This window comes from Acinonyx jubatus, chromosome B3 (assembly GCF_027475565.1).
Source record: "Acinonyx jubatus isolate Ajub_Pintada_27869175 chromosome B3, VMU_Ajub_asm_v1.0, whole genome shotgun sequence".
NCBI classification, from domain to species: Eukaryota; Metazoa; Chordata; class Mammalia; order Carnivora; family Felidae; genus Acinonyx; species Acinonyx jubatus.
The window spans coordinates 70652676-70669842 of record NC_069386.1 but is presented as its reverse complement, the minus strand read 5'-3'; the positions used below and the strand labels follow the sequence as shown (position 1 = coordinate 70669842).

The 17167-nt window shown below is 37.8% G+C and overlaps 1 protein-coding gene across 1 annotated transcript in view; it reads right to left on the bottom strand.

Annotated features, from left to right (window-relative positions):
* RPGRIP1 (RPGR interacting protein 1) overlaps window positions 1-16613 on the bottom strand; it is an 82722-nt gene extending 66109 nt beyond the window's left edge. Inside the window, 1 exon segment of the mRNA XM_053224261.1 lies at window positions 16580-16613. Within this exon segment, the coding sequence (XP_053080236.1) occupies window positions 16580-16598 (19 nt within the window). The 5' untranslated portion in view covers window positions 16599-16613.
* Between the last annotated feature and the right edge of the window lie 554 nt (window positions 16614-17167).

The following is a 17167-nucleotide window of genomic DNA, read 5'->3' as shown; positions in this document are numbered from 1 at the left end:
CAAAAATAAATAAAACATAATTTATTAAATAAATAAATAAAAATAAAAAAATAAACGTTAAAAATTTTTAAAATAAAAATAAATAAATAAATAAAAACATTTTTTAGAAATTAAAAAAAATAAAATATCTTCATGGGAGCACTTCTTGATCTCAGGGTGTGAGTTCAGGCCCAATGTTCGGCATGGAGCCAACTTAAAAAAAAAAAAAGACAAACCCACAAAAAAACCTATCAGGGGGACTTGGCTGTCTCAGTTGGTAGAACATGTGACTCTTGATTCTGGGTCTTGAGTTCAAGCCCCACATTGGGTGTAGAGATTACTTAAAAACAAACAAACAAACAAACCAAAAACTAAGATCTGGGTGACATGAAAAGATATTCAACATCACTAATAATCAGGGAAATGCAAATTAAAACCACAATGAGATATATCACCTTATATCTGTCAGAATGGCTACTATCAAAAAGACAAGAAATATCAAGTGTTGGTGTGGATGTGGAGAAAAAGGAACCCTCATGCAACGTTGGTGGGAACACAAATTGATGTAGACACTGTGGAAAACAGTATGGAGTTATCTCAAAAAATTAAAAATAGAATTACCATATGATCCAGTAATTCAGCTACTGGATATTTACCATAAAAAAACAAAAACACTAGTTTTAAAAGATATATGCACTTCTTATGTTTACTTCAGCATTATTTAGAATAGCCAAGATATGGGAACAATGCAGGGAGCCTCAGGGAGCCTGGGTAGCTCAGTCGGTTAAGTGTCCAACTCTTGATTTTGGCTCAGGTCATGATCCCAGGGTCATGGAATTGAGCCCCACATTGGGCTCTGTGCTGAGCATGGAGCACACCGAGGATTCTTTCTCTCTCTCCCTCTGCCCCTTTTCCTAGCTCTAAAATTAAAAATAATAATAATAAAGAAACCCAAGATAGATGAATGGATAAAGGAGATGTGGTATGTATATAGGGGTGCCTGGGTGGCTCAGTCAGTTGATTGTCCAACTTCAGCTCAGGTCATGATCTTGTGGTTCATGAGTTCAGGCCCCACGTCGGGGCTCTGTGCTGATAGCTCAGAGCCCGGAGCCTCTTTGGATTCTGTGTCTCTTTCTCTCTCTGCCCCTCCCTGTCTTGTGCTCTGTCGTTGTCTCCGTCTCTCTCTCAAAAAGAAATAAACATTTAAAAAAAAAAGATATGATATATACGTTGGAATATTACTCAGCCATAAAAATAAGATCTTGCCATTTGTAACAACTTGGATGGGCCTAGAAGGTATTATTAATGACATAAGTCAGGTAAAGACAAATACAATATGATTTTACTTATATGTGCAATCAAAAAAAAAAAAAAAGCAGTAACAAACCCATAAATACAGAGAACCAACTGGTGGTTGCCAGAGTGGAAGGGGTAGAAGGATGGGCAAAATGGAGGAAGGAGAGTGGGAGTTATGGAATGAATAAGTCACAGGGATGAAAGGTACAACATAGGGAATACAGTCAATGGTGTTGAATAGTGACAGATGGTAGCTACACTTGTAATGAGCATAGATAGTGTAAGTAAAGAGATCATGAATCACTATGCTGTACACCTAAAACTAATGTGACATTGTGTGTCAACTATACTTCAATTAAAAAGTTTCTCAGGGCACCTGGGTGGCTCAGTCAGTTGAGTGTCCGACTTTAGCTCAGGTTATGATCTCACGGTTTGTGAGTTCAAGACCCATGTTGGGCTCTGTTCTGACAGCTCAGAGCCTTGGGCCTGCTTTGGATTCTGTGTCTCCTTTCTCGCTCTACCCCTCCCCTGCTTGTGCACGCTCTCTCTCTCTCTCTCTCTCAGAAATAAACATTAAAAATTTTTTTAAAAAGTTTCTTTTCTCCCAAATTATCTAAAATAAATTCAATATTGCTTAGAATGGGGGGAATAAAATAGATATAACTTCCAAACCAATGAACTTACAAAATAATGCAGCTGATTGCTAGGCCACTTAGCTTAATAGGAAAGAAAGTATGGTCACTAGGAAGAAAAAAAAAGTTTTTAATGTTTATTTGTTTTGAGAGAGAGAGTGTGTGAGCAAGAGAGGGGAAGAGAGGGAGAGAGAGAATCCCAAGCAGGCTCTACACTGTCAGCACAGAGCCCAATGTGGAGCTCAATCCCATGACACTGGGATCATGACCTGAGCTGAAAACAAGAGTAGGACACTTAATTCACTGAGCCACCCAGGAGCCCCCAAGGAAGACAATTTTTAACATGACCATAAGCCTTTATGAACATCTGCATTTATAACAAGCACTTTACTTCTTTTACTTTTAACTATTACATAAATAACAGGAATAAAATTGGACACAGTTTGTAATAAAACCTATAAAAGTTTCTTTTTCCACAAAATCATTATGTAAATCCTTCATTCTGGCACCTTCTTCTGAATAAACATTAAGTTATTTTGGCTCTTTGGTCATGTGGATGGCCTCAAAATTGACCAGACTCTCTAGGTGGTTAATTCCTGCACAGGGTTTTCAGTCACTAATACTATGACTTTTCTGACTTTGAAAATTATCTCAGTCAGTTCGCATTTCAGTTCATGGAATAGTTAAAGGTTTGAGAAGCACAAAATCCCCAGTTGTGCACTGCTAAAGAGCATTATGAACAAATAGATTTTTCCCTTATTAAAATATTATGATCCATTTAGCATCAGTAACTGAACAAGCTCTAGACATTATGTAGCTTTGTTACCTCCTGGCTTGACTAGGTCCTCCTTTTTTTTTTTTTAATTGAACATGTTTTATTGCTAATGTCTTACACAAATGAAAACACAACCCAAAATTTATTGGATGTAATTAAACACAGAGCTAATGGGGAAATTTATAGCTGTAAATGTCTGCATTCAAAAAGAAGATCTCAAATCAAACCTTGAGAAATTAGAAAAAGAAGAAGCTAAACCCAAAGCAAGCAGAAGGAAGGAAAAAACAAAGAGTAGAGCAAGAATAAATCAAACAAGAAGCAGAAAAATAGTGAAAATTAATAAAACAAATATTGGTTCTTGGAGAGATAAACAAAGTTAACAAAACTTTAGCTAGACTGACCAAGATTAAACAGAGAAGACTCAAATTGCTAAAATCAGGAATGAACAAAGTGACATCATAACAACTTAAAGAATAAAAAGAACTATATGGGAATACTACAAACAATTGTATGTCATCAAATTAGATAACACAGGCGCAGAGGACAGTTTCCTAGAAAGACACAAATTACTAAAATTGACTCAAGAGGAAACAGAAAACCTGAACAGACATATGAGACTGAATTTTTAATAAAAAACATTCCACCAAGAAAATCTCAAGCCCACATGACTTCACTGATGAATTCTACCAAATATTTAAAGAAGAGTTAACATCAATCCTTCACAAAGCCTTCCAAAAAATAGAACAAGCAACACTTCCCAACTTATTACATGAGTTCGAAACCAAAGACATCACAAGAAAGAAAACATAGATCAGTATCTCTTATAACCACAGACACAAAATCCTCAACAAAAAAATATCAAACTGAATCAAGCAACACATAAAAAGGCTTTTAACCAGAGGCACCTGGGTTGCTCAGTCAGTTAAACATGTGGCTCAGGTCATGATCTCATGGTGTCTGAGTTTGAGTCCCACATCGGGCTCATTGCTGTCAGCATGGAGCCCAATTCAGATGCTCTGTTCACCCCTCTCCCAGCCCCTCCCCGACTTGTGCTCTCTCTCTTTAAAAAATAAATAAAACATTAAAAAACAAAAAATGGCTGTTAATCATACCAAAAGGAATTTATCCCAGGAATACAGCTTGGTTTAAAATATGAAAAATCAATGTAATATGCCATATTAATATACTAAAAGACAAAACGACATCATATCAATGGTCACAGAAAAAAAATTGACAAATCCAACATCCTTTCATGATAAAAACATTCAATCAACTACTAATAGAAAGAAACTTCCTCAACCTGATAAGGGCCATCTACAAAAGACTCAGGGCTAAAATCATGCTTAACAGATCTAAAGCTCTCCCACTGAGATCAGGAATATGACAAGGATGTCCATTCTTGCCACTTATATTTAACATTTTACTGGAGGTTCTATCCATGGAAATTAGGCATGAAAAAGAAAATACACCCAAATTAGAAAAGACAAAGTAAAACTATCTGTATTAACAGATAACATGATGATGTATATAGAAAATCCTAATGAATCCACTAAAAAAAAAAAAAGTTATTAGATGGGCACCTGGGTGGCTCAGTTGAATAAGCCTCCAATTCTGGATTTTGGCTCAGGTCATGATCTCACAGTTTGTGAGATTGAGCCCTGCCTTGGGCTCTGAACTCACAGTGTGGAGCCTGCTTGGAATTCTCTCTCTCTTTCCCTTCCTCGCTCTCTGCCCCTCCTCTGCTCATATGTGCACTCTCTCTGTCTCTCTGTGTCTCTCAAAATAAATAAACTTAAAAAAAAAAAACTACTAGAAGTAATATATGAGGTGAGTAAAGTTTTCAGGTGTAGGATCAATGCACAAGATTAATGATATTCCTATCTACTAAACAATCTGAAGACTAAATTAAGATAACAAATCAATTTACAATAGCATAAAAAATAAATGGGAATAAATGTAACAAAGAGGTATAAAATTTGAACACTGAAATATATAAAACATCATTTAAAGGAATTAAAAATGTTTAAATAATTAGGAAGACATCCCATGTTCATGGATTTAAAGACCTAATATTGATAAGATGGCAATATTTCCACAATTCATGTACAAATTAATGCAGTCCCTATCAAAATCCCAGTTGGTTTTTTTCCCCCCAGACATTGATGAGCTGATCCTAAAGTTCATATGGAAATTCAAGGAATACAGAATAGCTAAAATAACCTTGAAAAAGAACAAAGTTGTAGGATTCACACATCCTGATTTCAAAACTTACTACAAAGCTATAAGAATCAAGACAGCACAGGGGCACCTGGGTGGCTCAGTCAGTTAAGCATCTGACTTAGGCTCAGGTCGTGATCTCATGGTTCGTGAATTCAAGCCCTGCATTGGACTCTGTGCTGACAGCTCAGAGCCTGGAGCCTGCTTTGAATTCTCTGTCTCCCTCTCTCTCTGCCCCTTCCCCATTTGCACTCTGTCACTCTCTCAAAATAAACAAACATTAAAAAAAAAAAAAAGACAGCACAATACTGACATAGGATACATATGTATATTAATGGAATAAAACTGAGAGTCCAGAAGTAAACTCATATTTACAGTTAATTGCTTTCCAACAAGTGTGCCCAGAAAATTCAATGGGGAAAGAATTGTTTTTTTCCCCAGAAATGGTGCTGGACAACTAGAGAGACACATGCAAAAGAATGAATTTGGATCCTTATCTCACACCATATAAGAAGTTAACTCAAAATGAAATACAGACCTAAATGTAAGAGCTAAAACTATAAAATCCTTACAAGAAAACATAGAAGTCAATCTCTGTGACCTTGGATTAGGCAGTGTTAAATATCACTATGAAGTTAGACCTGAAACCAAAAGCACAAGTGACAAGTGAAAAAGTAGATAAACTGGACTTCATCAAAATTAACTTTCATGATTTGGAGGACACTGTTAAGAAACCTACAGAATGGGAAAAAGAGTTGCAGATCACATATCTGGTAAGAGATTAGTATCCAAAATACATAAAGAACTCTTATAACCAACAATATAAAGACATATAACTCAACTTTAAAATGGACAAAGGATCGGGATGCCTGGGGGCTCAGTCAGTTGAGCATCTAACTTCAGCTCATGTCATGATCTCAAGGTTCACAAATTCAAGCCCTGCATCAGGCACTGTGCTGATAGCTCAGAGCCTGGAGCCTGCTTTGGATTCTGTGTGTCCCTCTCTCTCTCTGCCCCCCACCACCCCTGCCAGCTTGTTTGTTCTTTCTCTTTCTCTCTCTCTCTCTCTCAAAAATAAACAAACATTAAAAAATTGGATAAAGGATCTAAGGAGACATTCTTCCAAAGAAGCTAAACAAGTGAATGATAAATACATGAAAGATGTTCAGTGTGATTATTCATTAGGGAAGTACAAATCAAAACCACAAAAGAATAAATTTTTAAAAACAACCTAAGAGGGGTGCCTGGATGGCTCAGTTGGCTAAGTGTCCGATTCTTGGTTTGGGCTCAGGTCATGATATTGCAGTCCCTGAGATCAAGCCCTGCATCAGGCTCTGTGCTGACAGTGTGGAGCCTGCTTGGGATTCTCTCCCTCCCCTACTTGCACTGTCTCTATCTCTCTCAAAATCAATAAATAAGCATTAAAACACACACACACACACACACACACACACACACACACACACACGAGATAACTTCAATAACAAGTGAGGATATGAAAAAATTGGAACTTTCATACATTGTTGGTAGGAACATAAAAGGGTACAACTGCTTTAAAAATAGTTTGGCAATTCTTCAAAACGTTAAACATAGAGCTATCATATGACCTAGCAATTCCACTTCTGGGTATATAAGAAAAATGAAAACATGTCCACCCAAAAATTTGTACACAAATGTTCATAGCAGCATTATTCATAACAGCCCCCAAGTGAAAATAATCCAAATGTCCATCAACCTATGAATATATAAACAAATGTGGTATGCCCATAAAATGAAATATTATTATGCAATAAAAAGGAATGGAGGTATTGATAAATGCTATAACATGGATGAACTTTGGAAACATTATGCTAAGTGAAAGAAGCCAGACACACAAAAAATATATTATATGATTCCTTCTACACAAAATGTCCAGACCAGGCAAATGGATAGAGACTGAAAGCAGATGAGTGATTATGAGAGGCAGGCTATGGGGACATGGGGACAGGGCTTCTTTTTTTTTTAAGTTTATTTTGAGAAAGAGAGAGAGTACACAAGCACACAGGGGAGGAGCAGGGAGAGAGGGAGAGAGAGAATTCCAAGCAGGCTCTGTGCTGTTAGTGCAAAGCCTGAAGTGGGGCTTGAATTCATGAACTGTGAGACCATGATCTGAGCTGAAACCAAGAGTCTGACATAACTGCCTGAGCCACCCAGGTGCCCCAATAAAGGGTTTCTTTTTGGGGTAATTAAATGTTCTAAAATTAGTGGGTATGAATTCAAAACTATCAATATAGTAAAAATTACTGAATTGTACAATTTGAAAGAGTGAATTTTATGGCATGTAAATTATATCCCAATAAAACTGTTATGTGTAATACATACAACATACATTATATATGTATGATTATAAAAATGTTAATATATACATCTCACATATATAAATGAGGAAATAAATAGTTTGAAGAATAATGAAGTGTACACATACATACTAGCTGAAGAAACAGAACATTACTAATACACTAAGAACCCTCTGTAAGTTCCCACACATCCTATTCCCTTCTTCCCCCAGTGGTGACTATTATCATGAAGGCTATATCACTAGTAACTGCTGTATATTTCTTTTTTTAATTAATTAATTTTTTAATGTTTATTTATGTTTATAATGTTTATTTAATGTTTATTTATGTTTATAATAAATGTTTATTTATTTAATGTTTTTTAATATTTATTTTGAGAGAGAGAGAGAGACAGAAAGAGCAAGCACATGGGCAAGGGAGGGACAGAGACAAAGAATCCCAAGCAGGCTCTAAACTGGCAGATGCAGGGCTCAATCTCATGACTGTAAGATCATGACCTGAGCTGAAATCAAGAGTTGGATGCTTAACTGACTAAGCCACCCAGGCACGCCTGCCTTACATATCTTTATAATTTTATAAAGGAAATTAGAGCCACGGGGCCAGCCTGGTGGGCCATAGATGCATGATTGTGAATTGGGAAAGATAAAATGGGCAACGTAGGCTTGGGTGGGAGGGATCCCCTTCTGTGAAGAGACAAAGGGAAGAGAAAGACAGGCTGGGGAAGTGTAGGACAGTATCTGGACAAGTGAAGAACCACAGACCAGGATGGACAAAGATCCAATCTCTAACTGCCGGGCTTTCTCCAAACTGGCACCGGCTGCCCCGTTTGCACACCTGGGGAGGAAGGGAGCCAGCCCTGGGCTCAGTAACTAGTCCAGAGGAGTGGTCCGCAGTGGGGGAAAGCAATCCCCTCCTTGGAGTGCTGTAGGAAGAAGGTATATAACCGTTCAAAGTACAAAGACTGCCGGCGCCACCAGCCAGAGGCCATATTTCCGCAGCACTTCCCCAGAACTAGGGCGCACAGAGCAGGACTCTTTAAGACATTGAAGTTGGAATCCCAGCCGAGCGCCAGGGAGGTGCGGGAGTGGGCGGAGCAAGACAAACTGCCTCATTTGCACCCCTGGCACTAGGAGGACGGCTTTAACACAGTGACTTGGGACACCCGGTCCGTGGAGGAGAGACTGGGGTGTCGCTATTTTCCTCCCCATCACCAACAAGGTGGGGCCTCAAGGAATGGACAGTGGGCCCACAGTGGAGGCGGTCCTGCTTACACCAAACCACGCCCCTCCACGCCTGGTAATTGCGAATCTACTGGAGCAGGATTGATGATGACCAACCAGACAGCCCCTCCTCCAGGCCAGTGGTTTTACCAGTTCCAAGGCACCCAGCGGTTTTACATTTCCTGATTTAATTCTTGGACAATTCTTATTATATACACATTTTTCTTTACCTTTCTTTCCTCCTTCTTATTTCTTCCCTCCTCTAGTCTGGTTATTCTGGTTGTTGGTTTGTTTAAGCAGACATATTTAATCTATTCTCTTTATACCTGTTCTATATCTCCTTCTTTAATTCCCCACTGCCCCCCTCTCTGGATTAAGCTGTATAGTTTCTCTGCTGGATCAATTTTCTTTTCTTTTCTTTTTCCCTGCCCCTATCATTTGTCTCTTTGTATGGGAAAAGGCCTCTTCCATTAACAATGCTCCTACCCATTGTTTTGCTGTAGCTGGTGTTTTAGGGTTTTTTTCTGTTTTTGTTTGTTTGTTTTCTTTTCCAGGGCTACTTCAACAGCAAGTCAAAGCGAACTGGTGGAGGGTCCGAAACAACACTACAAGTAAGGAGATAAAGGAACCAGAGTCACAACGACACAGAGCAAGTAACACACTCCAATAAACACCTAGTGAAAGGCCAGGCCTTAGACAATGTATGACCCCTCTTTAATATAGTAGTGCTTGCAGGTACAGGACACATAACAAGCTTTTAAAACACATAAGGGACAGAAAACTAGCCAAAATGACAAAATGGAAGAATTCTCATCAAAAGAAATTCCAGGAAGAAATGATAGCTAAATAATTGTTCAAAACAGATATAAACAATATAACTGAACAAGAATTTAGAATAATAGTCATAAGATTAATTGCTGGGCTTGAAAAAATCGTAGAAGACAGCAGAGAATCTATTGCTACAGAGATCAAGGAACTAAAAATTAGTCATGATGAATTTTAAAAAAAAATTTTTTTAATGTTTATTTATTTTTGACAGAGACAGCATGAGCAGGGGAGGGGCAGAGAGAGAGGGAGACACAGAATCGAAAGCAGGCTCCAGGCTCTGAGCTGCCACCACAGAGCCCGACGCGGGGCTCGAACTCACAGACCGCGAGATCATGACCTGAGCTGAAGTCGGACACTCAACCGACTGAGCCACCCAGGTGCCCCAGTCATGATGAATCTAAAAATGTTGTCAATGAGGTGCAAAGTAAACTAGAGGTGGTGACAGTGAGGATTAAAGAGGAACAAGAGAAAATAAGTGAAACAGAAGATAAAATTATGGAAAAAGAGGAAGCTGAGAAAAAGAGAGATAAAAAAATTCTAGAACATGAGGGGAGAATCAGAGAACTAAGTGATTCAATGAAATGTAAAAATACCCATATCTTAGGAGTTTCAGAAGAAGAAGAGGGAGAGAAAGGGGCAGAAGGTGTACTTGAACAAATCATAGCTGAGAACTTCCCCAATCTGGGGAAGGAAACAGACATTGGTATCTGCAAGGCACAGAGAACTCCCTTCAGACATAATAGGAATCATGCTTCTGCTTGACATATCATAGTGAAACTGGTAAAATACAAATATAAAGGGAGAATTCTGAAAGCAGCTAGGAACAAATGGGACTTAATCTACAAGGACAGACACATAAGGGTGGTAAGCAGACCTATCTACTGAAACTTGGCAGGCCAGAAGGGAGTGGCAGGAAAAATTCAATGTGCTGAATAGGAAAAATATGTAGCCAAGAATCTTTTATCCAACAAGCCTGTCATTCAGAATAGAAGGAGAGATAAAGATTTTCTCAGACAAAAACTGAAGGAGTTCATCACCACTAAACCAGCCGTACAAGAGATCCTAATGGGGGCTCTGGGGGTGGAATGTTGCAAAGACCACAAATGACCAGAGACATCACTACAAGCATGAAGCCTACAGATAACACAATGACTCTAAATCCACATCTTTCAATAATAACATGAAATGTAAATGAACTAAATGCTCCAATAAAAAGACACAGGGTATCAGAATGGACAAAAAACAAGACCCATCTATTTGCTGTCTACAAGAGGCCTATTTTAGACCTGAGGACACCTTCAGATTGAAAGTGAGGGAATGGAGAACCATCTATCATGCTACTGGAAGTCAAAAGAAAGCTGGAGTAGCCATACTTATATTGGATAAACTAGATTTTAAACTAAAGTCTGTAACAAGAGATGAAGAAAGGCATTAGAGCATAATTATGGAGTCTATCTTTCAAGAAGAGCTAATAATTATAAATGTTTATGCACCCAATTCGGTGGCACCCAAATATATAAAACAATTAATCACACACATAAGTATTCTTATTAGTAAGAATGTGGTAATTGCCGGAGACTTTAATACTCCATTTACAACAATAGATAATCTACACAGAAAATCAATAAGGAAACAATGGCCCTGAATGATACACTGGACCAGATGGACTTGATAGATATATTAAGAGCTTTTCATCCTAAAGCAGCAGAATACACATTCTTCTCGAGTGCACATGGAACATTCTCCAAGATATATCACATACTGGGTCACAAAAAAGCCCTCAATAAATATAAAAGAATTGAGATTATGCCATGCACATTTTCAGATCACAGTGCAATGAAACTTGAAATCAACCACAGGAAAAAATTTGGAAAACCTCCAAATGCATGGAGGTTAAAGAACATCCTACTAAAGAATGAATGGGTCAACCAGGCAATTAAAGAAGAAATTAAAAAATACATGGAAACAAATGAAAATGAAAACACAACAGTCCAAACCCTTTGGGATGCAGCAAAGGCAGTCCTAAGAGGAAAATACATTGCAACCCAGGCCTATTTCAAGAAACAAGAAAAATCCCAAATCCAAAGTCTAATAGCACACCTAAAGGAACTAGAAGCAGAACAACAAAGAAACCCCAAGACCAGCAGAAGAAGAGAAATAATAAAGATCAGAGCAGGAATAAACAATATAGAAAAAAAAAACAACAACCGTGGATCGGATCAATGAAACTAAGAGCTGTTTTTTGAAAAAATAAACAAAATTGATAAACCTCTAGCCAGGCTTCTCAAAAAGAAAAGAGAGAGGACCCAAATAGATAAAATCACGAAAATTGAATTATTACAACAAATCCCTCAGAAATACAAGCAATTATCAGGGAATACTATGAAAAATTATATGCCAACAAAATGGACAACCTGGAAGTAATGGAAAAATTCCTAAACACCCACACACTTTCAAAACTCAAATGGTAAAAAATAGAAAATTTGAACAGACCCATAACTAGTGAAGAAGAAATTGAATCAGTTATCAAAAATCTCCCAACAAATAAGAGTCCTGGACCAGATGGCTTCCCTGGGGAATTCTACCTGACATTTAAAGAGATAAATGTCTGGTAGATAATACCTTTCCTTCTCAAGCTGTTCCAAAAAAATAGAAAGGGAAGGAAAACGTCCAGACTCGTTCTATGAAGCCAGCATTACTTTGATTTCCAAACCAGACAGAGACCCAGCAAAAAAAAGAGAACTACAGACCAATATCCCTGATTAGTATGGGTGCAAAAATTCTCAACAAGATACTAGCAAATCAAATTCAACAGCATATAAAAAGAATTATTCACCATGATCAAGTGGGAATCATTCCTGGGCTGCAGGGCTGGTTCAGTATTCACAAATCAATCAGTGTGATACATCACATTAATAAAAGAAAGGATAAGAACCATATGATCCTGTCAGTAGACACAGAAAAAGCATTTAGCAAAATACAGCATCCTTTCTTAATAAAAACCCTCAAGAAAGTCAGGATAGAAGGAACATACCTAAACATCATAAAAGTCATATATGAAAAGCCCACAGCTAATATCATCCTCAATGGGGAAAACTGAGAGCTTCCCCCCCAGATCAGGAACATGACAGGGATGTCCGCTGTCACCACTGTTGTTTAACATAGTGTTGGAAGTCCTAGCATCAGCAGACAACAAAATGAAATAAAAGGCATCAAAATTGGCAAAGAAGAAGTCAAACTTTCACTTTTCATGGATGACATGATATTCTAGATGGAAAACCCAAAAGACTCCACCAACAGGCTGCTAGAACTGATCCATGAATTCAGCAAAGTCGCAGGGTTCAAAATCAATGTACAGAAATTGGTTGCATTTCTATACACCAATAATGAAGCAACAGAAAAAGAAATCAAGAAATTGATCCCATTTACAATTGCACCAAGAACCATAAAATACCTAGGAATAAACCTAACCAAAGATGTAAAAGACCTGTATGCTGAAAACTATAGAAAACTTATGAAAGAAACTGAAGAAGATACAAAGAAATGGAAAAACATTCCATGCTCATGGATCTGAAGAATAAGTATTGTTAAAATGTCAATACTACCCAAAGCGATCTACACATTCAATGCAATCCCAGTCAAAATTGGACCAGCATTCTTCTCAAAGCTAGAACAAGCAATCCTAAAATTTGTATGGAACCACAAAAGATCCCAAATAGCCAAAGTAATGTTGAAAAAGAAAACGAAAGTGGGAGGCATCACAATCCCAGACTTTTGTCTCTACTACAAAGCTGTAATCATCAAGACAGCATGGTATTGGCACAAAAACAGACACATAGACCAATGGAATAGAATAGAAAACATAGAATTAGACCCACAAATTTATGGCCAAGTAATCTTTGACAAAGCAGGAAAGAGTATCCAATGGAAAAAAGACAGTCTCTTTAACAAATTGTGCTGGGAGAACTGGACAGCAACATGTAGAACAATGAAACTAGACCACTTTCTTACATCATACACAAAAATAAACTCAAAATGGATGAAAGACCTAAATGTGAGACAGGATACCATCAAAACCCTAGAGGAGAAAGCAGGTGACAACTTCTTTGACCTCAGCTGCAGCAATTTCTTGCCTGACACATCTCCAAAGGCAAAAGAATTAAAAGCAAAAATGAACTATTGGGACCTCATCAAGATACAAAGTTTCTGAACTGCAAAGGAAACAATCAACAAAACTAAAAGGCAATTGATGGAATGGGAAAAGGTATTTGCAAATGACATATCAGACAAAGGGCTAGAATCCAAAATCTATAAAGAACTCACCAACCTCCACGCCTGAAAAACAAATAATCCAGTGAAGAAATGGGCAAAAGACATGAATAGACACTTTTCCAAAGAAGACATCCAGTTGGCCAACATATACATGAAAAGATGCTCAACATCACTCATGATCAGGGAAATACAAATCAAAATCACACTGAGATACCACCTCACGCCAGTCAGAGTGGCTAAAATGAACAAATCAGGAGACTATAGATGCTGGTGAGGATGTGGAGAAATGGGAACCCTCTTGCGTTGCTGGTGTGAATGTAAACTGGTGCAGCTGCTCTGGAATACAGTGTGGAGGTTCCCCCAAAAATTAAAAATAGAGCTATCCTATAACCCAGCAATAGCACTATTAGGAATTTATCCAAAGGATACAGGAGTGCTGATGCATAGGGGCACATGTACCCCAATGTTTACAGCAACACTTTCACAAATAGACAAATTATGGAAAGAGCCTAAATGTCCATCAACTGATGAATGTGGTTTATATATACAAGGGAATACTACTTGGCAATGAGAAAGAATGAAATCATGCCATTTGTAGCAACATGGATAGAACTGGAAGGTATTATACTAAGTGAAATAAGTCAGTCAGATAAAGAGAGAGATCATATGTTTTCACTCATATGTGGATCTTGAGAAACAACAAAACAATGGGAGAAGGGAATGGGGAAAATAGTTACAAACAGAGAGGGAAGGAGGCAAACCATAAGAGACTCTTAAATACTGAGAACAAACTGAGGGTGGATGGGGGATGGGGGAGAGGGGAAGATGGGTGACGGGCATTGAGGAGGGCACTTGTTGGGATGAGCACTGTGTGTTTTATATAAGCGATGAACACGAGAATCTACCCCCAAAAACCAAGAGCACACTTTGCACACTGTATATTAGCCAATTTGACAATAAATTATATTAAAAAATAAATAAAATAAATATGGAGAACAAACTGAGCGTTACTGGAGGGGTTGTGGGAGGGGGGATGGGATAAATGGGTAAGGGGCACTAAGGAATCTACTCCTGAAATCGTTGCACTATACGCTAATTTGGATGTAAATTAAAAAAAAACAAAATGAGGGTTGATGGGGGGTAGGAGGGAGGGGAGGGTGGGTGATGGGTATTGAGGAGGCACCTTTTGGGATGAGCACTGGGTGTTGTATGGAAATCAATTTGACAATAAATTTCATATATTGAAAAAAAATAAAATAAAACCATTTCCAAGGCAAAAAAAAAAATTAAAAGAAAAGAAAAAAAAAGTTAAAATAAATAAATAAATAAAAATTTGGAAAAAAAAATAAAAGTGGCACAAACAGGAAAAAAAAGAAAGTGAGACTTATTTTATTATACATATATGTATATTATGCATATATATTATACATACATTATACATATGTTATACATATGTGTATACACATTATACATATATACGTATTTTATTATACATATACATATTATACATATTTTATTATACATATACATATATATACATACACAAGGCGCACAGGCATGTGTGCATTCATACATACATATGTACAATGTATACATATATATACACACACACACGTGTGTGTGTACATACATACGATGTACATATATATATCTTTATTTATTCTTTAGAGAGAGACAGGGCGTAAGCAGGGGAGGGGCAGAGAGAGAGGGAGACACAGAATCTGAAGCAGGCTCCAGGCTCTGAGCTATCAGCCCAGAGCCCGACGTGGGGCTCAAACCCACCAAGAGCAAGATCATGACCTGAGCTGAAGTTGGACGCTCAACCAACTGAGCCACCCAGGCACCCAAAGACTTATTTTATTATAAAAAATACATTCGTTATTTAATTTTATGAATGCATATCAATGTATATTCATTTTCTGAACTATGGACATACATGTTGTTTCCATTTTTTTGTCTTATGAATAACACTGCTATGAACATTCTGGTATAGGTCTCCTGGTACACATATGCAAAATTTTCTGCAAATTTTTTATCCAGAAGTAAAGTCCTATGTTCAACTTTACTAGATAATGCCAAGCTTTCATCCAAAGTGACTGCATCATGCATACACCCATGGCAGTGGGTAAAACGCCCTAACTTTGAAAAAATTTTTTGGTTTTTTTTTTTTAAGCTGTCTTTCTTTCTTTTGAGAGAGACAGAGACAGCACGAGTGGGGAAGGAGCAGAGAGAGATGGGAAAAGAGTGAATCCCAAGCAGGTGCCATGTTGTCAATGCAGAGACTGATGTGGGGCTTCAACTCACGAATCGTGAGATCATGACCTGAGCTGAAACCAAGAGTCAGACACTTAACCAACTGAGCCACCCAGGCACCCTTTTTTTTTTTTAATGTTTATTTATTTATCTTGAGAAAGACAGTGAGAGCATGAGTAGAGGAGGGGTAGAGAGAGGGAGAGACAAAAAATCCCAAGCAGGCTCCATGCTGTCAGCGTAGAGCCCAATGAGGGGCTTGACCCCACAAACCACACCAACCATAAGATCATGACCTAAGCTGAAATCAAGAGTCAGACACTTAACTGACTGAGGTGCCCCTGAAAATTTTTTATAGAAGTAAAATCAAGTGAAAATAAAATCAATAGTAGCTATGATTAAGATTGAGGGGTGGGAGAGTAGGAACAAAGTTAACAAAAATATCTTAAGGTGTGTGTGGAAGCTCTTGTGGGCTGTGCTATTTCACCTCAAGTAGCCCACCTCTGCTCAGTGAGACTGAAGGACTAATTACATGGATAGAGGAATGAAACCATTCATTTGTTCTCAGCTTTTGTTGTGGTGGCATTTAGCTTTACCTCCTAAATCCACACAGTAAAACTTTTATTATAAGAATTACGGAATAAAATTTTAAGAAGATTGAGGAAAAGAGTTAAGAGCAAAGCAGACACTATGAAAGCTAGCAAGCTGCCCACAATGACAGACTGAACATTGTTTGAACTCTAAAAGGTTTCCATCTTCAGGCACTGAATTTACCTTTTGATGCTGGTACCATCAGAGGTGTCCGTCTATGTCTGTACTAGGTCCTTTGATGTATTGTCCTCAGGAGATATGATGTCATATCAGTTCCCAAGATATAGGAGATCCCACAGGACACTGAAATAAAGGAAAAGTCCAGTCAATTATATGCAACTTTAGGATGTCTTCTGTAGGCTGTACTTAGGTTGTAGGAGGAATTTATCAACATTTTCATGATGGTACAAGACACACTAGCATTTTGCAGGGATGGTGTTGACCACTCTTTACTAAAGAGTAAGACTAAGTGGTGCCTGGCTGTCTCAGTCAGTAGAGCATGTGGCTCTTGATCTCAGGGTTGTGAGTTCAAGCCCCACATTGGGAATAGAGATTACTTAAAATAAAATAAAGTGAAAAAAATACTTTGGGGTGCCTGGCTTGCTCAGTTGGTAGAGCATGCAACTATTGACCTCAAGGTTGTGAATTCAAGCCCCGTGTTGGGTATGGAGTATATTAAAAAAAAAAAAAAAAGAGTAAGATTAAGCATTTAGTAATCATGATGTTACTTACTTAAAATGAAATCAATTTTTCTGATTATAGAATTGATGC